We start from the raw sequence: 20,806 nt of genomic DNA, 5'->3' as shown, positions 1-20,806 counted from the left end.
TTAGTCCTGGTTTAGGCCTGTTTTAGTCCTAGTTTAGTCTTGGTTTAGTCTTGGTTTAGTCCTGGTTTAGTCTTGGTTTAGTCCTGGTTTAGTCTTGGTTTAGTCTTGGTTTAGTCCAGGTTTAGTCCTGGTTTAGTCTTGGTTTAGTCCTGGTTTAGTCTTGGTTTAGTCCTGGTTTAGTCTTGGTTTAGTCTTGGTTTAGTCCAGGTTTAGTCCTGGTTTAGTCCTGGTTTAGGCCTGTTTTAGTCCTGGTTTAGTCTTGGTTTAGTCCTGGTTTAGTCCTAGTTTAGTCCTGGTTCAGTCCTGGTTTATTCTTGGTTTAGTCCTGGTTCAGTCCTGGTTTAGTCTAGAACCTTCTTTTCTATTTTACTTTTGAAAATCTCATTATTAAAAAAGTCTTTTATTGTGACATTAACCGGAAGCGGCGTTAAGGCTTTGAACTTGTGTTATTTAAAGTTTTAATATTTGCCTCGCGCCGCTGTTACGTATCGTTACGTAACCGAGCACCGGGGCAGACGGTGACCGGGGACAGAGCCTCGGAGCCGGCGGAGAGAGCCATGTCCTCCCGCTCCAGAACCACCAGAACCAGAACCACCAGAACCAGAACCGCCCGGCCCGTGTGAGAGCGCAGCATGGGGGACCACAGCGGGATAAACGGACACCCACAGCCCGAGCCCCCGAGCCCCCCGAGCCCCCCGAGCACCGGGGACCCGCAGCTGGACCGGGCTGTGGGGCAGTGGCTGCGCTGGGACAGAGTGAGTGGCACCGGAGCCAAACCGCGTCCGCACAACACGCACTTCTGCGTTTATCTGCGGGATGTGGAGACAGGCGCGTGAATGTGCGTGACTGGTTCAGTGTCTGACACACGCCCGGGTCAGTGCGTGAATTCGGCGTTTATATTTGTCACGATCTTCACACGGACTTGTTCATAAACGGACAAACGGACCGGTTTATCCAACACGGAGTCTTAAGAAACTCCGTGTTGGATAAGACCGCACAGAACAGCCTTTGAAACGGGCAAAAGTTTCGCTAAAATCACCAGTTTAAGCTTCAGGGAGTGCGGTATTTTGAGAAAGATGAATCACTCTGGTCTTTAATAACTTTGTTCAAAATTCGGCCGTGGTCTGGTACTTTTATCATGTTTAGTTTTTAGTGAAGGTGGATTGTTTATTTCCCGTGTGAACGCAGCGGCTGAAGCGCAGATGTGACGGTGAAGCCAGACCTGCTCAAAATAATGGTCTGTTTTATTTTTTTATGTGAAAATAACAGACTTCCTCTATTTTAAACTCAAATTCCTCCCGACTGTCTGTTATTTATTATAATAAGAATCATTCGGCGCGTTTATCTCATTTTATATTCTCACTCATCTCAAACTCTTTTATTAAAACTTAAATCTCCCAGAGCGCGTGACCCCGCGGAAATGTCACGTCCCACGTGTCCAGAGGCGCACGAGCCCAGAGTGCGGCTCAACAATGAGAATGAAACTAATCCCACAGATATGTTAGTAAAAGACCTGGTTTAGACCTGGTTTAGACCTGGTTTAGACCTGGTTTAGACCTGGTTCAGTCCTGGTTTAGTCCTGGTTCAGTCCTGGTCTAGTCCTGGTCTAGTCCTGGTCTAGTCCTGGTTCAATCCTGGTCTAGTCCTGGTCTAGTCCTGGTCTAGTCCTGGTTCAATCCTGGTTCAGTCCTGGTCTAGTCCTGGTCTAGTCCTGGTTCAGTCCTGGCTTAGTCCTGGTCTAGTCCTGGTTCAGTCCTGGTTCAGTCCTGGTCCAGTCCTGGTCCAGTCCTGGTCCAGTCCTGGTTTAGTCCTGGTTTAGACCTGGTTTAGTCCTGGTTCAGTCCTGGTCCAGTCCTGATCTAGTCCTGATCTAGTCCTGGTCTAGTCCTGGTCTAGTCCTGGTCTAGTCCTGGTCTAGTCCTGGTTCAGTCCTGGTTCAGTCCTGGTTTAGTCCTGGTCTAGTCCTGGTTCAGTCCTGGTTCAGTCCTGGTTCAGTCCTGGTCCAGTCCTGGTCCAGTCCTGGTTTAGTCCTGGTTTAGTCCTGGTTTAGACCTGGTTTAGTCCTGGTTCAGTCCTGGTCCAGTCCTGATCTAGTCCTGATCTAGTCCTGGTCTAGTCCTGGTCTAGTCCTGGTTCAGTCCTGGTTCAGTCCTGGTTCAGTCCTGGTCTAGTCCTGGTTGAGTTCTCCCTCTGGTCTCTGCAGAACCCTCTCACTCGGGCTGTGATCCAGACTCTCGTGGATCAGAACCAGGTCTCGGAGCTCCGGTCCAGACTCGGGTCCAGACTCAGTTTTGGGACGGCGGGTCTCAGGGCGCCAATGGGAGCCGGGTTCAACCGCATCAACGACCTCACGGTGATCCAGAGCTCCCAGGTCAGTGCAGGGAGTAGTGACAGTAGTACCAGTAGTACATAGCAGTAGCAGTACTATCAGAAGTACTATTATGTGTGGTAACCGTGGTAACAGGCGTGTGTGTGCAGGGCCTGTGCGTGTACCTGTCCAGGTGTGTCCCTGACCTGCAGCAGAGGGGCGTGGTCATCGGCTACGACACCAGAGCTCAGAGAGAGAGCGGCTGCAGCAGCGAGCGGTATGGGAGGGCATCTGACACACGGGGAGGGCATCTGACACACGGGGAGGGCATCTGACACACGGGGAGGGCATCTGACACACGGGGAGGGCATCTGACACACACAGGGAGGGCATCTGACACACACGGGGAGGGCATCTGACACACACGGGGAGGGCATCTGACACACACGGGGAGGGCATCTGACACACACGGGGAGGGCATCTGACACACAGGGAGGGCATCTGACACACACGGGGAGGGCATCTGACACACACGGGGAGGGCATCTGACACACACGGGGAGGGCATCTGACACACAGGGAGGGCATCTGACACACACGGGGAGGGCATCTGACACACACGGGGAGGGCATCTGACACACACGGGGAGGGCATCTGACACACAGGGAGGGCATCTGACACACGGGGAGGGCATCTGACACACACAGGGAGGGCATCTGGCTTTTTCTCGGTTGTGATGGGAGGGCATCTGGCTTTTTCTCGGTTGTGATGGGAGGGCATCTGGCTCTGTGCAGGTTGGCGCGTTTGGCGGCTGCTGTGTTTCTGAGCAGAGACGTCCCGGTGCATCTGTTCTCCTCCTACGTCCCCACACCCTACGTGGTGAGTCAAAGTACTTCTACTGTAGTACTTCTACTGTAGTACTTCTACTGTAGTACTTCTACTGTAGTACAGTATACAGGTTTACTCCTGGTTTAGTCTTAGTTCAGTCCCGGTTCAGTCCCGGTCTAGTCCCGGTTTAGTCCCGGTTCAGTCCTGGTTCAGTCCTGGTCTAGTCCCGGTTTAGTCCCGGTTCAGTCCTGGTTCAGTCCTGGTCTAGTCCTGGTTCAGTCCTGGTTCAGTCCTGGTTTAGTCCTGGTTCAGTCCTGGTTCAGTCCTGGTTTAGTCCTGGTTTAGTCCTGGTTTAGTCCTGGTTTAGTCCTGGTTTAGTCCTGGTTCAGTCCTGGTTCAGTCCTGGTTTAGTCCTGGTTTAGTCCTGGTTCAGTCCTGGTTTAGTCCTGGTTTAGTCCTGGTTCAGTCCTGGTTTAGTCCTGGTTCAGTCCTGGTCTAGTCCTGGTCTAGTCCTGGTTTAGTCCTGGTTTAGTCCTGGTTTAGTCCTGGTTTAGTCCTGGTTCAGTCCTGGTTCAGTCCTGGTCTAGTCCTGGTTTAGTCCTGGTTCAGTCCTGGTTTAGTCCTGGTCTAGTCCTGGGTTAGTCCTGGTTCAGTCCTGGTTTAGTCCTGGTTCAGTCCTGGTTCAGTCCTGGTTCAGTCCTGGTCTAGTCCTGGTCTAGTCCTGGGTTAGTCCTGGGTTAGTCCTGGTTTAGTCCTGGTTTAGTCCTGGTTCAGTCCTGGTTCAGTCCTGGTCTAGTCCTGGTTTAGTCCTGGTTTAGTCCTGGTCTAGTCCTGGTCTAGTCCTGGTCTAGTCCTGGTCTAGTCCTGGTCTAGTCCTGGTCTAGTCCTGGTTCAGTCCTGGTTTAGTCCTGGTTCTGTTCTTTCAGCCTTTTGCTGTGCTGAAGTTGGGAGCTGCTGCTGGAATCATGATCACAGCGTCGCACAATCCCAAAGATGATAACGGATACAAGGTACTGACCTCTGACCCCTCTGACCCTTGACCCCTCAAATTAATACACACACACACACTCGTCCCAACACTGCACAGCGGAACAAGGCTGTGGGGCTGTTAAGAGTAGAAACACACTGATCCTGTGTGTGCTCGGGTCCTGTGTGTGCTCAGGTCCTGTGTGTGCTCAGGTCCTGTGTGTGCTCAGGTCCTGTGTGTGCTCAGGTCTTCTGTGTGTGCTCAGGTCCTGTGTGTGCTCAGGTCCTGTGTGTGCTCAGGTCTTCTGTGTGTGCTCAGGTCCTGTGTGTGCTCAGGTCCTGTGTGTGCTCAGGTCTTCTGTGTGTGCTCAGGTCCTGTGTGTGCTCAGGTCTTCTGTGTGTGCTCAGGTCTTCTGTGTGTGCTCAGGTCCTGTGTGTGCTCAGGTCCTGTGTGTGCTCAGGTCTTCTGTGTGTGCTCAGGTCCTGTGTGTGCTCAGGTCCTGTGTGTGCTCAGGTCTTCTGTGTGTGCTCAGGTCCTGTGTGTGCTCAGGTCTTCTGTGTGTGCTCAGGTCTTCTGTGTGTGCTCAGGTCCTGTGTGTGCTCAGGTCTTCTGTGTGTGCTCAGGTCTTCTGTGTGTGCTCAGGTCCTGTGTGTGCTCAGGTCTTCTGTGTGTGCTCAGGTCTTCTGTGTGTGCTCAGGTCTTCTGTGTGTGCTCAGGTCTTCTGTGTGTGCTCAGGTCCATGTGTGTGCTCAGGTCCATTTGTGACGTGGCAGATCATCAGGGACATTCAGAGTACACAGTGTGCAGGTGTGGAAGGGCATCTGACTCTCTCTGTCTGGCAGGTGTACTGGAGCGCCGGTCCACAGATCTGCTCCCCTCACGACCGACAGGTGCTGCTCTGTATCAGAGAGCAGGAGGAGCCCTGGAGCGCCTCCTGCTGGAGCCTGGAGCTCAGCGCACACAGCCCCCTGAGGACAGACCCTCTAGAGGACATCAACAAGGAGTACATGAAGGACACGAGTCTGCTGTGCTACCACAGGTGAGACGGGGACGGGGACGGGGACTGAGACCGGGACTGAGACTGAGACCGGGACTGAGACCGGGACCGGGACCAAGACCGGGACTGAGACCGGGATGGAGACCGGGACGGGGACTGGGACCGAGACCGGGACTGAGACTGAGACCAGGACTGAGACCGGGACGGAGACCGGGACTGAGACCGGGACGGAGACCGGGACGGAGACTGGGACGGAGACCGGGACTGGGACGGGGACTGGGACGGGGACTGGGACGGGGACTGAGACCGGGACTGAGACCGGGACTGAGACCGGGACTGAGACCGGGACTGAGACCGGGACCAGGGTGGATTGTAACCGGTCTCTCTCAGGTCTGAGGTTGGTTCTAGCTGGATCCTAACCGGTTTTGGTCCTCAGATCTCTGAACAGGACGTCCCCTCTGAGGACAGTCCACTCGTCCTTCCATGGCGTGGGACATGTGTTCGTCCAGCGGGTCTTTGAGGTCTTCGGTCTGTCCGTGATCCCGGTCCCGGAGCAGAAAGATCCAGATCCGGACTTCCCCACAGTCAGTGTCCCCAACCCCGAGGAGGGCGTCCCCGTCCTGGTACTGCACGTCACTACAGCACCTGTGGACTACAGGACTGCTACTGCTGTCCTCTGTACAGTCTGTCCATGTCTCTGTACAGTCTGTCCATGTCCTGTGTCTCACGCCTCTGTCTCATGTCTCACGCCTCTGTCTCATGTCCTGTGTCTCACGCCTCTGTCTCATATCCTCTGTTTCATGTCCTCTGTCTCATATCCTCTGTTTCATGTCCTCTGTCTCATGTCCTCTGTCTCATATCCTCTGTCTCATGTCCTCTGTCTCACGCCTCTGTCTCATGTCTTCTGTCCTCCCTAGAGCTTGTCCATGTCTTTGGCCGATGCAGAAGACGCTCCGTTGGTTTTGGCGACAGATCCAGACGCAGACAGACTCGCTGTGGCCGAGAAGGAGCCAAGGTAATGTCTCCTAACTCCTAATGCCTCCTCTGTCCCGCCTCCTCTGTCCCGCCTCATCTGTCCCGCCTCCTAAACCTTTTTTGTCTCCTCTCGTCTCATCTCCTCTCTCCTTGTGTCCCTCCTTGTCTCCTCTCTCCTCATCTCCTCTCTCCTTGTGTCCCTCCTTGTCTCCTCTCGTCTCATCTCCTCGTCTCCTCTCGTCTCATCTCCTCGTCTCATCTCCTCTCTCCTTGTGTCCCTCCTTGTCTCCTCTCTCCTCGTCTCACTCCTTGTCTCCTCTCTCCTAGTGGTCAGTGGAGGGTTTTCTCTGGGAATGAGATGGCTGCTCTCCTCGGATGGTGGATGTTACTGAACCACAGAAAGACCCAGGACCGGACCCAGGACCGGACCCAGGACCGGACCCAGGACCGGACCCAGGACCGGACCCAGGACCCGAGACCAGAGCAGAAACTTTTCATGTTGACGACCACAGTCTCCTCCAAGATCCTCCAGAGCATCTGCATCAAAGAGGGACTCTGCTACGAGGTACAGACCTGGTTTAGTCCTGGTTTAGTCCAGATCCAGTCCAGGTTTGGTCCAGGTTTGGTCCAGGTTTAGTCCAGGTTTGGTCCTGATTCAGTCCTGTGTTTGTAGGAGACTCTTCCTGGGTTCAAATGGATCGGGAACAGGATCCACGAGCTGCAGAAGTCTGGACATAAAGTTCTCTTCTCCTTCGAGGAGTCCATCGGTGAGTCTCCGCCCTCTCACCAGGAGGTTGTGGGTTAGACTCCTGTCTCTGAGGTTGTGGGTGTGATTCCTGTAGGGTTCCTCTGTGGGAGTCTTGTCCCGGAGAAGGACGGGGTGAGCACGGCGGCGGTTGTGGCAGAGATGGCGTGTTTCCTCCATCACCAAAACCTGAGTCTGAGCCAACAGCTGCAGCGAGTCTATCACACGTGAGTCCTACAGGCACGAGTCCTACAGGCACGAGTCCTACACGCACGGGTCCTACACGCACGGGTCCTACAGGCACGAGTCCTACAGGCACGGGTCCTACGCGCACGAGTCCTACACGCACGAGTCCTACAGGCACGGGTCCTACAGGCACGGGTCCTACAGGCACGAGTCCTACACGCACGAGTCCTACAGGCACGAGTCCTACAGGCACGAGTCCTACAGGCACGGGTCCTACAGGCACGGGTCCTACAGGCACGGGTCCTACACGCACGAGTCCTACAGGCACGAGTCCTACAGGCACGGGTCCTACAGGCACGGGTCCTACAGGCACGGGTCCTACACGCACGAGTCCTACACGCACGAGTCCTACAGGCACGAGTCCTACACGCACGAGTCCTACAGGCACGAGTCCTACAGGCACGAGTCCTACAGGCACGGGTCCTACAGGCACGGGTCCTACACGCACGGGTCCTACACGCACGAGTCCTACACGCACGGGTCCTACAGGCACGAGTCCTACACGCACGGGTCCTACACGCACGGGTCCTACAGGCACGGGTCCTACAGGCACGGGTCCTACAGTCACAGGTCCTACACGCACGGGTCCTACAGGCACGGGTCCTACACGCACGGGTCCTACAGGCACGGGTCCTACACGCACGGGTCCTACACGCACGGGTCCTACAGTCACAGGTCCTACACGCACGGGTCCTACAGTCACAGGTCCTACACGCACGGGTCCTACAGTCACAGGTCCTACACGCACGGGTCCTACAGGCACGGGTCCTACACGCACGGGTCCTACAGGCACGGGTCCTACAGTCACAGGTCCTACACGCACGGGTCCTACAGGCACGGGTCCTACAGGCACGGGTCCTACAGGCACGGGTCCTACACGCACGGGTCCTACACGCACGGGTCCTACAGGCACGGGTCCTACAGGCACGGGTCCTACAGTCACGGGTCCTACACGCACGGGTCCTACAGGCACGGGTCCTACACGCAAAAAGTCCTTTCACGCGAGTCTTACACATGTGCCCTATCACACATGTGCCGTCCCACACGTGATCTTATTAATCTTGTGTTTTCTCTGTAGCTATGGTTACCACGTGTCCCGCACGTCGTACGTTGTCTGTCACGACCCACTCACGGTGAATCGGATTTTCTCTCGGCTCAGAGACTTCGAAGGTTCTGGGACGTACCCCAAAACCTGCGCCTCCTGCGGGATCCTGCACGTGAGGGACATCGGAGCCAACTACGACAGCCGCCAGCCCGATCACAGAGGGGTGAGTGACTCCCACAATGCACCGGTGCAACCGCCGCTCCCACAATGCACCGGTGCAACCGCCGCTCCCACAAAGCACCGGTGCAACCGCCGCTCCCACAATGCACCGGTGCAACCGCCGCTCCCACAATGCACCGGTGCAACCGCCGCTCCCACAATGCACCGGTGCAACCGCCGCTCCCACAATGCACCGGTGCAACCGCCGCTCCCACAATGCACCGCTGCAGCCCCAGCCTGATGGCAGAGGGGTGAGTGGCTGCGGCTCAGTGTTCTTCTTGTTGCCTTCTGCCTCGTCTGGTGTTGATACTTTGCAGCTCAGTAACATTTCCTGGGGATGTGATGCTAACTAGAGGCACTGCTCTGTCTGAAGCTGTTACTGAAGTTAAACTTAATCTTTGTTTCATTTTAACACAATCTGACCATAAAGAGCTGACGTAGATGATCTACAGCAGGTGATCTGTGCTGTTAGACATGTCCCTCAAATAACACTACAGGCTCAAGAGAGCTAGTGTTAGCTTTAGCATTAGCATTAGCCTCGTGTCGATTCCTCAGAATGAGCTCTTTAAATCACTTGCATTGATCTTGAAACATTTGTGACTTTAGTTTGGCGTGTTCTATCAAATATGACGACTGGATTGAATCAGTTCCAATCACAAAAATCACAAAAATGTCTTCCCCTGACAAATCCAGTCTAATCCATAACTTTAACTCAGACCGTGTCCCTAACAGGCCGTCAGGCTTAAGTCTAGCAGACTTAAGCCTGACTGACTCTGCACTTGACCCAAAGGTAAAATACAACACGAATATGCAAATATTATGTTGAGCAGGTCGACTTGGCTCCTCCTTCGGCCTCGTTCACTTCTCTGGGACTGGTCTGTTTTTGGGCCTTGAGTTTTCAGTCTTTTCTCTGTAGTTTGTGCCTCATTATTCAGATCAGTCCTGCCTTTAAAGGAGTAAAGGACCTCAGTGTTAAAACTGTTCAATATGTGACTTAAACACTGTTCAAACCAATATATGAAGTCACTGTTTTGATACATGTGTGTGATGCAGATGAAGCTTTATTATTGATATACCCTCACTGTGTCACCATGGTAACTGCTCAACAGTCCACCATAGAGATAAATGTAGAAGACCCCTAGTGTGACGTCACTGCAAAGTATTTATGAAACTCATGTCGGTCGTGTGACTGCGGTCGTGTGACTCGGTCGTGTGACTGCAGGTGCTTCCTGTGAGTGGCGGTCACATGATCACGTTCTGGCTGGAGAATGGCGTCACGGCAACACTCCGAACAAGCGGAACGGAACCCAAGATTAAGATGTACGCTGAGATCTGCGGAGAGGCGGGAGAGAAGAGGTACTACTACTACTGCTACAGTACCACTGTAGTACTGTACCACTGTAGTACTGTACTACAGTGGTACAGTACTACAGTGGTACAAATAGTAATATTACTTTTTCATATTTTTCTCTAAACTATTTTCAGTGACGTGTCCAAGCTGGAGGCGGAGCTTCTCTCTGTCACTGCGTCGCTATTGGACGAGTTTCTGGAGCCAGAGAAGAATCACCTGATTCGCCGCAGTCTTTAGCCCCGCCCTGCTGTGCTGTGATTGGCTGAAACACTCTGTTAGCTTTAGCCGCTGAGCATGCTGGGTAAAAGGCCAAAGACTTCAGACTTAGACGTGATTACGTTCATGTTTGAGTTTAGAGTTTAGCAGTTTACAGATTAAATGAGACGTTTTCTGTTTAAGACCTGACTCTGGCCCCGCCTCCTCAGAGCCACACATCGCCATAGCAACAAGGAGCAGAATAAAATTAAAGTTTAAGTAGGGGATATTACGCTAAATCTTAGGTTTGTATGCCTGAAGAGGTTTTGGATGTCATCCATGCATGTTTGACTAATCTAGTGATCTCTCCAGGGCCCTATTCAACCCCTTATGCTTAGCAGTACAAGCCTGTACGAGGCTCCGCCCACAAGAATACATCACCCAAGCTCCACACGACAATCCTCCATAAATACACAAAAACATGACACAAACTGTGCACTATGACGTGACAAACCTGGTGTGATATGCAGTAGTGTCATTAGTGCGACGCAGCTGATGTTGTGATAGTGCTCTGAAGGGGGAGGGGCTTAGCACAGAGAGCCAAAGGAGGAGAGACTCAGAGCATAAAAAAACTCCAGTTTTATTTAAGTTTTATTTAACAGAGTTACAGGAACATTTGGTTTGTTTTGATTCAGGAAACTGTAAAAGTGCAGTGTGTTTGTGTTTTAGGCGTGTTCCTGTCGTGTTTTTAGCGTGTTTGTGTCTGATGTTGCGTCTACTTCAGGAACGACTAAGTTTGGGTTTAATATTTATTTTTTTTACGAGACAAAAATATTTATGAAGCAAAATGTATTTTCATAAACTACAGACACAGAGAGGCCTGATTAGTCCTGGTTTAGACCTGGTTTAGACCTGGTTCTGACCTGGTTCTGACCTGGTTCAGTCCTGTTTTTTCTGGTTTGAACCTGCTTCTGTCCGTGGAGTGACACCTCTGTGTGACACAGATCATGTGTTGATGTTGTTTTGTGTTTCAATAAAGCTCTGATTCAAACAGATTTTGGCCCCGCCCTAATAGATCCATGGCCCCGCCCACAGGATCAAAGACAGGAAACAGGAAGTGATGCAGAACATTTCAGTGAGAAAAGGAGGAGCTGCAGATTTATGTTAAGGAATCAGAAAACATGTCCAACATGTGAAAATAGGTTTGAATTAAATATGAGATTTACAAAAGAATTCTGCTTTTGAAATGTGGATTAAATGTAACGGGATCAGCTCACAGGCTGTGTGTGTATGAGCCTGTGTGTGTATGAGCCTGTGTGTGTGTATGAGCCTGTGTGTACAAGTCTGTGTGTGTATGAGCCTGTGTGTGTATGAGCCTGTGTGTGTATGAGCCTGTGTGTGTGTGTGAGACTGTGTGTGTGTGTGTGAGACTGTGTGTGTGTGTGAGACTGTGTGTACAAGTCTGTGTGTGTATGAGCCTGTGTGTGTATGAGCCTGTGTGTGTATGAGCCTGTGTGTGTGTGAGCCTGTGTGTGTATGAGCCTGTGTGTGTATGAGCCTGTGTGTGTGTGAGCCTGTGTGTGTATGAGCCTGTGGGTGTGAGCCTGTGTGTGTGTATGAGCCTGTGTGTGTGTGTGAGACTGTGTGTACAAGTCTGTGTGTGTATGAGCCTGTGTGTGTATGAGCCTGTGTGTGTGTATGAGCCTGTGTGTGTGTATGAGCCTGTGTGTGTGTATGAGCCTGTGTGTGTGTGTACAAGTCTGTGTGTGTATGAGCCTGTGTGTGTATGAGCCTGTGTGTGTGTATGAGCCTGTGTGTGTGTATGAGCCTGTGTGTGTGTGTATGAGCCTGTGTGTGTGTGTATGAGCCTGTGTGTGTATGAGCCCGTGTGTGTGTATGAGTCTGTGTGTAAACGTCTCCATGTTTTTCAAAATACATCGAAAAACATGGAGACGCACAACAGATCGTTACAGCTGGGCTCGCTTCTCCACAGCCCTGACCGGTACCTCGTGTGTAAGGTGACGGTCTCAAACAGGCTGTTACTTCACACTCTTGAGTCGTAATAACGCGTCGCAAAAACAAAAACTGGACTGAGAAGCTTGTGGTGACGGGGTTTATTTAAAGGCATCAGACAGACAAGAGTCACAGTGACCACAGTCCCCCCCGCGTCCACCAGAGGGCCCCAGAGTGACCCCCAGAGTGACCCCCGACTCATAACTGTTTACTGTGGCATCTTCTTTTATATAATTTCATGTTTTTATCAGATTTTTGTCCAAAACCCTCAAACATCTCGTCTTTAAACTTGAAACACGCAGACTCTTTAAACGTGACCTAAACCCTTAAAACTCCAGAGGTGGAGGCGTGTCGTCTTTCAGGGGGAGGAGCTTCGCACTTTCTCATCGTGTTCCCTCCGTTTCTGTGTTAAAGACGTTTCTGTTGTGTTTTTTTTGTCAGTTTTAGCTCTGGACCCAAACCCAAACCCTCGCGTCTGATATTCTGACCTCTAACCCGCCGGCCGCCGCGCACGGACGGGACGATAAACGATAATATTGTTTTTGTGTACTTATCCACAGGGGAGTCGACGGGTGGGCGGGGCAAAGGGGTCTGTTGTCCCGGGGCTCAGAATTCATTTTTATCAGAGGGGGGCCCCATGTGACACTTCCTGCCCCAGGCCCCCAAATTTCAGGTGACGGCCCTGTTTTTTCCAGAATATTCTCCACTAGATCGTACTTGTTTTTTTTAATAATTATCGTGATATAATCGTTATTCGCAATTATTTTGGCCGTGATAATCGTGACGCTAAATTTCAACACAACAGGAAGTGCGCGTGGGCGGGGTGACGGTTCCTCTGTTTGGGGAAACGCGGCGGCGGTGGGTGTGTCTGTTTAAATATAAATACAAATCTGACTTTGTGACGCTACATTCAGTCATTTAAAGTGTTATAAGAGCTGTCTGCAGGGGGCGCTCTGGGGCCCTCGTTAAATTAAATATATCAGTCTAAAAATACATCACATCTACTTCTGTCACCTGATTGGCCCGCTGCCGCTGGCCCCGCCCCTGAGTCCATTTGGCACTTCACATTGGCTCCTTCACTTAAATAAAAACAAAATGGAGTCCGCCACGACTCCGACCAAAACGAGCTCTGTGATTGGTCCACAGTCCTGCAACACACTTCCTATTGGTGCGTTCCAGTGTAAGCCCGCCCCCAAGTCTCTACGCCACGTCCTATTGGTCTGTTAGTGTGTCAGACTGTAGGGAGGGCATCTGACACACACAGGGAGGGCATCTGACACACAGGGAGGGCATCTGACACACACAGGGAGGGCATCTGACACACACAGGGAGGGCATCTGACACACACAGGGAGGGCATCTGACACACAGGGAGGGCATCTGACACACAGGGAGGGCATCTGACACACGCAGGGAGGGCATCTGACACACAGGGAGGGCATCTGACACAGTGTTCCTCTGAGTTTCTGTGAGGGGAGGTTCTTTCTCTGAGTTGAAGTGCTGTGATTGGAGCGCGGCTGTGGCCCCGCCCCCTCCGGCTCCTCGGGCTCCGCGATTGGCCGCTCACCACACCTCGCAGCGCTGCCCCGGGTTCATGGGAGTCCCTGGCGGGCACTGGAAATGGCGGCTGAAGTCGGGGGAGTTGGCGAGGGTCCCGATGACGCGGAGCCGTGGCGGGCTGTGGGGGTCCGTCACGAGCCCCTCGTGAGCGCTCTCCGGTGTCCGCACGGAGCACCACACCTGAGGAGAGGAAGTGACATCAGCGTGACATCATCGGGTGGACTATATCTTAAATATACGGATCTTAAAGGATCAAAGACACACACGGGAGGGCATCTGACACACGGGGAGGGCATCTGACACACGGGGAGGGCATCTGACACACGGGGAGGGCATCTGACACACACCTGAGCAAATCCCACGAAGAAGAGCTGGTCGTTGGTGAGGTTCACCGCAGGAAGCAGCTTCTCTTCTCCATGTCTCTGCACCCACGACCGGTAGGCCTACGACGAGACCAGAACCAGGACTGAGACCGGGACTGACCCTCTGTAGCCCCACCCCCTCTGTAGCCCCGCCCCTCACCCTCTGTAGCCCCACCCCCTCTGTAGCCCCGCCCCTCACCCTCTGTAGCCCCACCCCCTCTGTAGCCCCGCCCCTCACCCTCTGTAGCCCCACCCCCTCTGTAGCCCCGCCCCCTCACCCTCTGTAGCCCCGCCCCCTCACCCTCTGTAGCCCTGCCCCTCTCTTCCTCTATAGCCCCGCCCCTATCTTCCTCTGTAGCCCCGCCCCTCTCACCCGATAGGCCGCCTTCAGCCCTCCGTTGTCGGCCATGTTCTCCCCGAGCGTCTGTTTTCCGTTGACGTTCTCTCCGTTCTCGCTGTAGTTCTGGTACTGCACTTCCATACAGCGACTCCGCTCTGAGAACGCCGCCACGGAACTGTTCTGCCACCAGGGCCGAAGGTTCCCCTCCTTATCGTACTCGCGACCTAGAACAGGCAGACCGGGTCTGAACCGGGTCTGAACTGGGACTAAACCAGGATTTAAAAGACCCAGACCAGGTCTGGACTCTGGACTCACCCTGGTCGTCGAAGGCGTGTGTCAGCTCATGTCCCATCACCACTCCAATACCACCGAAGTTTAGAGCCCTGAAACAGAACCGGGTCAGAACCAGGACTAAACCAGGACTAAAACAGGACTGAACCAGGACTGAACCAGGACTGAACCAGGACTAAAACAGGACTGAACCAGGACTGAACCAGGACTGAACCAGGACTGAACCTGGACTGAACCAGGACTAAACCAGGACTAAAACAGGACTAAACCTGGACTGAACCAGGACTAAACCAGGACTGAACCAGGACTAAACTAGGACTAAAACAGGACTAAACCAGGACTAAACCAGGACTAAAACAGGACTAAACCTGGACTAAACCAGAACTGAACCAAGACTAAAGCAGGACTAACTAACTTGGGGTGGTCTCTGGCCTAATCCTGGTCTAGACCTGGTCTAGACCTGGTCTAAACCTGGTCTAGACCTGGTCTAAACCTGGTCTAAACCTGGTCTAAACCTGGTCTACAGTACTTGGGGTGGTCGTGGGCGTAGAATGGCGCCTGGAGGATTCCGGCAGGAAACACGATGCCGTTTTTGGTGGGCATGTAGTACGCATTCACTGTGGGCGGAGTCATACTCCACCTGCAGAGACAGAGAGGCGGGGTCAGGGGAGGGGTCAGGACAGAGGGGCGGGGCATAAACATAGACTCTCATATTCTGATCTAAAATAAAATAAAAGGTTAAATGTACTGCAGGGTTTAAACCAGCCAAACACTCGGGATTATTCAGAATATATGAATTTTGAGGGCTAATGCTAATGCTAGTGCTAATGCTAACGCTAATGCTAACCACTATAGAAAAAACACAGGGGACTGGATCTAGTGTTAGAAATCTTCCCGGACTAGCTGAGATGCTAAGTGGACTATAGCATTAGCATCAATCGCCGCGTTTGCTAATGGTGTGGCTATGTAAGGGGCGGGGCTAGAGCATAATGTGGGTGTGATGTGGGCGGGGCTACTCACTGGTCTTTGTTGGGCGTCTTGCGGAGCTGGTCGGCCATGACACGAGACGAGAAGTTATAAAAGTTCAGCATGTTCTGGAAGAAACTCTCCTCAGAGACGTCGTACTGCAACACAAGAAAAAACATCACAATCCTGCCCAAAACCGGTTACGATCCTGCCCAAAACCGGTTACGATCCTGCCCAAAACCGGTTACGATCCTGCCCAAAACCGGTTACGATCCTGCCCAAAACCGGTTACGATCCTGCCCAAAACCGGTTACGATCCTGCTGAACTCGGTTAGACCAGTTCAGATCCTGCTAAACCTGTAGACCTGTAGTTTAGATCCTGGTCTAGATCTGGTTCTGACGTTGGTTCTGGACCCCCTGTAGTCTGGTTGAGATCCTGATCTGGTTCTAGACCCGGTTCTGGACTCACCCCGTCGTAAACGTCGTCCAGTTCTTTGGGGTCAAGGATGAACTCGGGGAATCCGATCATGTCGTAGATCGCATCGGCCTGAAGGACACAAAGTACACATACGGTCAAAGTACTGTAGTAAAAGTACTACAGTAAAAGTATGCGATCCCAATGTATTTTAGATCATGTTTGTATAGGTCTGAAGTACACGCCTGTCAACTTTTACACAGAATAAGACCTCATGGAAACACAGGGAGGGCATCTGACACAGGGAATTTAGGTCTCAGGTAGAATGTAGGAGTCAGGATGTAGGATGTAGGAGTTAGGAGGTAGGAGTTAGGATGTAGGAGGTAGTACGTACCTTCTCTTTGGCGTTCTCTCTGGTCTCTGGGTCCATCCAGTGCAGTTGGTCCAGACTCTGTTTAAACACCGTCCGGATCTCGTTTATCATCTCCTCCGCCTGAAAACACAAACTAAACATAAGCCTTCATGTTTAAATAAATGTCTTTCACTTTATTTGTCCTGAGTCTGTGTTCTGATTGGTCAGGGTCAGTGTTCCTGTGCTGTGATTGGTCAGGGTCAGTGTTCCTGTGTTCTGATTGGTCAGGGTCAGTGTTCCTGTGCTGTGATTGGTCAGGGTCAGTGTTCCTGTGTTCTGATTGGTCAGGGTCAGTGTTCCTGTGTTTTGATTGGTCAGGGTCAGTGTTCCTGTGCTGTGATTGGTCGATACTCACGATTCCTTTGCTGTGTTTGTCAAACGTGGCTTTGACAAAGAGCGCGCCCAGAGCGAATCCCAAAGTGTCGTCTGTGTATCCAATACAGGTCTGCCAGCGCGGTGTGCACGACTGAACACACACACGCATGAAGAAGACACGTGTGTGAGTGTGTGTGTATACATGTAGGGGTGTGTGTGTGTATATACATGTGTAGGGGTGTGTGTGTGTGTGTGTATACATGTGTAGGGGTGTGTGTGTGTGTGTGTGTGTATATACACATGGGTGGGTGTGTGTGTGTGTGTGTATACACATGTGTGTGTATATACATGTGTGTGTATATACGTGTGTGTGGGGGTGTGTATGTGTGTGTATGTATGTAGGGGTGTGTGTGTGTATATACATGTGTAGGGGTGTGTGTGTGTATATACATGTGTAGGGGTGTGTGTGTGTATATACATGTGTAGGGGTGTGTGTGTGTATATACATGTGTAGGGGTGTGTGTGTGTATATACATGTGTAGGGGTGTGTGTGTGTATATACATGTGTAGGGGTGTGTGTGTGTATATACATGTGTAGGGGTGTGTGTGTGTATATACATGTGTAGGGGTGTGTGTGTGTGTGTATACACATGTGTGTGTATACACATGTGTGTGTATGTGTGTGTATACACATGTGTGTGTATATACACATGTGTGTGTAGGTGCAGTACCTTCTTCGTCCCATAGAGGCTCTCTAACAGTTTGTCCTGTGCGTTCTCAAACCTCTGGTCCAGACTCGTGACGCTCTTCTGCACCAGGGTCCACAGCATGTAGTTATTCAGCAGACTGCCACCAGAGGGAGACATGAGAGCACCTCCTCTACATGAGAGCACCTCCTCTGCACCTTCTCTACATGAGAGCACCTCCTCTGCACCTCCTCTACATGAGAGCACCTCCTCTACATGAGAGCACCTCCTCTACATGAGAGCACCTCCTCTGCATGAGAGCACCTCCTCTGCACCTCCTCTACATGAGAGCACCTCCTCTGCATGAGAGCACCTCCTCTGCACCTTCTCTACATGAGAGCACCTCCTCTACATGACAGGACCTCCTCTACATGACAGGACCTCCTCTACATGACAGCACCTCCTCTACATGACAGCACCTCCTCTACATGACAGCACCTCCTCTACATGACAGCACCTCCTCTACACCACCTCTACACCACCACACGCTTCTCTCCCTCATCCTCTCCCTCCTCATCTTCCTGCCCTCCCCCCTTCTCCTCCTCCTCTCCCTCCCCCCCTCCTCTCTCTCCCTCCTCCTCCTCCCCCCCTCCCCCTCCTCCTCCTCCTCCTCCTCACCTCTTGTGCGTCTTGTTGATGAGTTCAGACACTTTTTGTAGATATTCTTTGGCGTAGAGGACGACAGGCTCCGTGTCGTTCAGGTCCAGAGGAGAAAGTGTGAACGAGAGAAGATCCAACCAGTCTACAGCAGGAGCCAGGGTCTGAGGAGGAGGAGAGGAGGAGGAGGAGGAGGGCAGGAAGAAGAGGGGGGAGAGGAGGAGGAGGGGGGAGAGGAGGAGGAGAGGAGGAGGAGGAGGAGGAGGGCAGGAAGAAGAGGGGGGAGAGGAGGAGGAGGAGGGGGGAGAGGAGGAGGAGGGGGGAGAGGAGGAGGAGAGGAGGAGGAGAGGAGGAGGAGAGGAGGAGGAGAGGAGGAGGAGGAGGGGAGGAGGGGGGAGGAGAGGAGGAGGAGGGGAGGAGGGGGGAGGAGAGGAGGAGGAGGGGGAGGGGGGGGAGAAAGAGTTAGTATGACTATTGAAGTAGGCCTATTAACAGGAATAATAACAGCAGTAGTACCAGTAGTAATAATAGTAGTAGTAGTAGTAGTAGCAGTAGTAGTAGTAGTAGCAGTAGTAGTAGTAGTAGCAGTAGTAGTACTAGTACCTGCAGCTCGGCGATGGTGACTTTGTTGTAGATTTTCTCCTCGTCTCGTCTCTGATCCTGAGGAACCGTCAGATTGGCCAAAACCGTCTCAAAGTCCAAGATCTGCTTCATCTGGACCTGAGTCGAGACCCGTTCTCCGCCCAAAAGAGTCCCCAACTCCACCATGTACTCCAGGTACGCCTCCAGAACCTGAGGAGGACACGAGTTAGATCAGACTCCACCATGTGGTCCAGATACGCCTCCAGAACCTGAGGAGAAGAACATTGACCCATGTGCTGGACATATCTCTGGACAAAGTCGTGGTCAGTGGGACATGTCACATGTTTTACCTTTAGCTCAGTACACCCGTGTGCGGTGACGTCCCATGTTCTAAACCTCCTGGTTCACATCGCTCACATGACCCTACCATGTGACCACTCGAACCAATCAGAGCCTGAGCTCAGACATAGAGCCAAACGAACGATTAAAAACAGTTTTTAAGACAACAGACGGATTTTGAGCTGAGAAAAAGTTTATGATCTGAAAATAGGTCAAAATCGACACAAAACTGGACCTTTGTGAAAGCTGTAGGAGCCCGGTCCGTCCCGGTCCGTCCCGGTCCGTCCCGGTCCGTCCCGGTCAGTTTCTGTTTACATTTCTATGAGAAAACTCTTTTCTGGGCAGGATGGATTTTTTTGCTGTAGTACCAGTGAGTGGCCACTAGTCCAACTGGAGAGCGCTCTACACAGCAGGACGCTCCGGTTAATGAAGTAGATCCATGGGACGGGCGCGGTACCTTCAACAGCCTCGCTCCTGATTGGCTCTTTGGTTGCTATGATACCGCTGTAACTGTTAGCCTTGTCAGAGCATCCAACCCTGTTCTAATGTGATGAAACGTCCCGCAGTGGAGCTTTAACCCTGTTCTAATGTGAGGAAACGTCCCCAGTGGACAGTCTGTTACACCTGGTGATGTCACGGGGTGGTGCTTTGCGTGTGACCCCTCCTCACCTTCTCATTGGCCGTCTTGTTGAGGTAATAGTCTCTGGAGGGTAAGAAGAGCCCTGATTGGTCGACCTGCGGCAGAGACACGTGAGTTAGAAAAGAGCGCCCCCTGCTGTCGATCGAGGAAATGAACCACAAACATCCACCAGAAACACGACGCTGCTACAGCATTTTGTGTTTGAACCTAAAGTTAAAATAAATAGGTAAGAGTACCTGTACATAGGGAGTACCTGTACATAGGAGAGCACCTGTACGTAGGTGAGTACCTGTACGTATGGGAGTACCTGTACGTATGGGAGTACCTGTACATAGGGAGTACCTGTACATAGGGAGTACCTGTACATAGGGAGTACCTGTACATAGGGAGTACCTGTACGTAGGGGAGTACCTGTACGTAGGTGAGTACCTGTACGTATGGGAGTACCTGTACGTATGGGAGTACCTGTATGTATGGGAGTACCTGTGTGTATGGGAGTACCTGTGTGTATGGGAGTACCTGTACATAGGGGAGTACCTGTACATAGGGAGTACCTGTACATAGGGAGTACCTGTACATAGGGAGTACCTGTATGACGTTGCTGTTGGAGCTCTTGGGGTCGGTGCTCACTGACACACTGAAAAACGGCTGAGCTCGGAGAGGACCCGACACCACCTTCAGAACCTCCATGAAGTTCTCCTTCTCCCAGGGCCCAGTGATGTTCCAGCCCCCGATCTGAGGAGCACAGAGGGTCAGGGCCCGGTCCAATCTCACTCCAGTCCAGTCCAGTCCAGTTCAGTCCAGTTCAGTCCAGTCCATTCTGGTCCACACCAGTCCAGTCTGGTCCAGTCCGGTCCAGTCCAGTCCGGTCCAGTCCATTCTGGTCCACACCAGTCCAGTCCGGTCCAGTCAAGTCTGGTCCAGTCCAGTCCGGTCCAGTTCAGTCCAGTCCGGTCCAGTTGAGTCCAGTCCAGTCCGGTCCAGTCTAGTCCGGTCCAGTTGAGTCCGGTCCGGTCCAGTCCAGTCCGGTCCAGACCTTGCTGATGAGCTGGGTGAGGGGCGTGGCTCCGAGTTCGTCGATTTTGGCCGAGTTCAAACACGACAAATAAAACAACTGAGTCTTTCTCTCTGCATCACTGCCCCCAGAACTCGAGTTACCAGGGAACGAACCGTTCTCTGAGGAGGAGAGAGGAGGAGAGAGGAGGAGGGGAGGAGAGGAGGAGGAGAGAGGAGGAGAGAGGGGGAGAGAGGAGGAGAGAGGGGGAGAGAGGGGAGGGAGAGGAGGAGGAGAGAGAGAGGAGGAGAGAGGGGGAGGAGGGGAGAGGGGGAGGAGAGAGGGGGAGGAGGAGAGGAG

The 20,806-nt window shown here is 52.5% G+C and overlaps 2 protein-coding genes across 2 annotated transcripts in view; one reads left to right on the top strand and one right to left on the bottom strand.

Moving 5' to 3' along the window:
* The first annotated feature begins 441 nt into the window (after positions 1-441).
* Positions 442-10,936, top strand: pgm2l1 (phosphoglucomutase 2-like 1). The gene is made up of 14 exons (XM_033976623.2): positions 442-755; positions 2,204-2,371; positions 2,479-2,585; positions 3,102-3,186; positions 4,062-4,145; positions 4,945-5,141; positions 5,536-5,722; positions 6,017-6,114; positions 6,402-6,639; positions 6,748-6,841; positions 6,917-7,046; positions 8,144-8,333; positions 9,552-9,685; positions 9,815-10,936. The coding sequence occupies exons 1-14, from the start codon at positions 633-635 to the stop codon at positions 9,915-9,917; spliced, it is 1,938 nt and encodes a 645-aa protein (XP_033832514.1). The 5' UTR covers positions 442-632; the 3' UTR covers positions 9,918-10,936.
* A 2,358-nt stretch (positions 10,937-13,294) lies between these two features.
* The window catches only part of ece2b (endothelin converting enzyme 2b), an 8,193-nt gene continuing 681 nt past the window's right edge, over positions 13,295-20,806 (bottom strand). The window contains exons 2-16 of the mRNA XM_055225836.1: positions 20,489-20,628; positions 20,041-20,187; positions 19,482-19,547; positions 18,495-18,683; positions 17,913-18,055; positions 17,280-17,394; positions 16,589-16,699; positions 16,216-16,314; positions 15,876-15,953; positions 15,461-15,564; positions 14,970-15,080; positions 14,465-14,532; positions 14,183-14,373; positions 13,795-13,890; positions 13,295-13,627 (exon numbers count right to left, since the gene is read on the bottom strand). Of these exons, the coding sequence (XP_055081811.1) occupies positions 13,451-13,627; positions 13,795-13,890; positions 14,183-14,373; positions 14,465-14,532; positions 14,970-15,080; positions 15,461-15,564; positions 15,876-15,953; positions 16,216-16,314; positions 16,589-16,699; positions 17,280-17,394; positions 17,913-18,055; positions 18,495-18,683; positions 19,482-19,547; positions 20,041-20,187; positions 20,489-20,628 (1,835 nt within the window). The 3' untranslated portion in view covers positions 13,295-13,450. The remainder of the gene's footprint in view (positions 13,628-13,794; positions 13,891-14,182; positions 14,374-14,464; positions 14,533-14,969; positions 15,081-15,460; positions 15,565-15,875; positions 15,954-16,215; positions 16,315-16,588; positions 16,700-17,279; positions 17,395-17,912; positions 18,056-18,494; positions 18,684-19,481; positions 19,548-20,040; positions 20,188-20,488; positions 20,629-20,806) is intronic.

This window comes from Periophthalmus magnuspinnatus, chromosome 13, assembly GCF_009829125.3.
Source record: "Periophthalmus magnuspinnatus isolate fPerMag1 chromosome 13, fPerMag1.2.pri, whole genome shotgun sequence".
In the NCBI taxonomy this organism is placed as follows: domain Eukaryota; kingdom Metazoa; phylum Chordata; class Actinopteri; order Gobiiformes; family Gobiidae; genus Periophthalmus; species Periophthalmus magnuspinnatus.
This window is presented reverse-complemented; position numbering and strand designations above follow the sequence as displayed.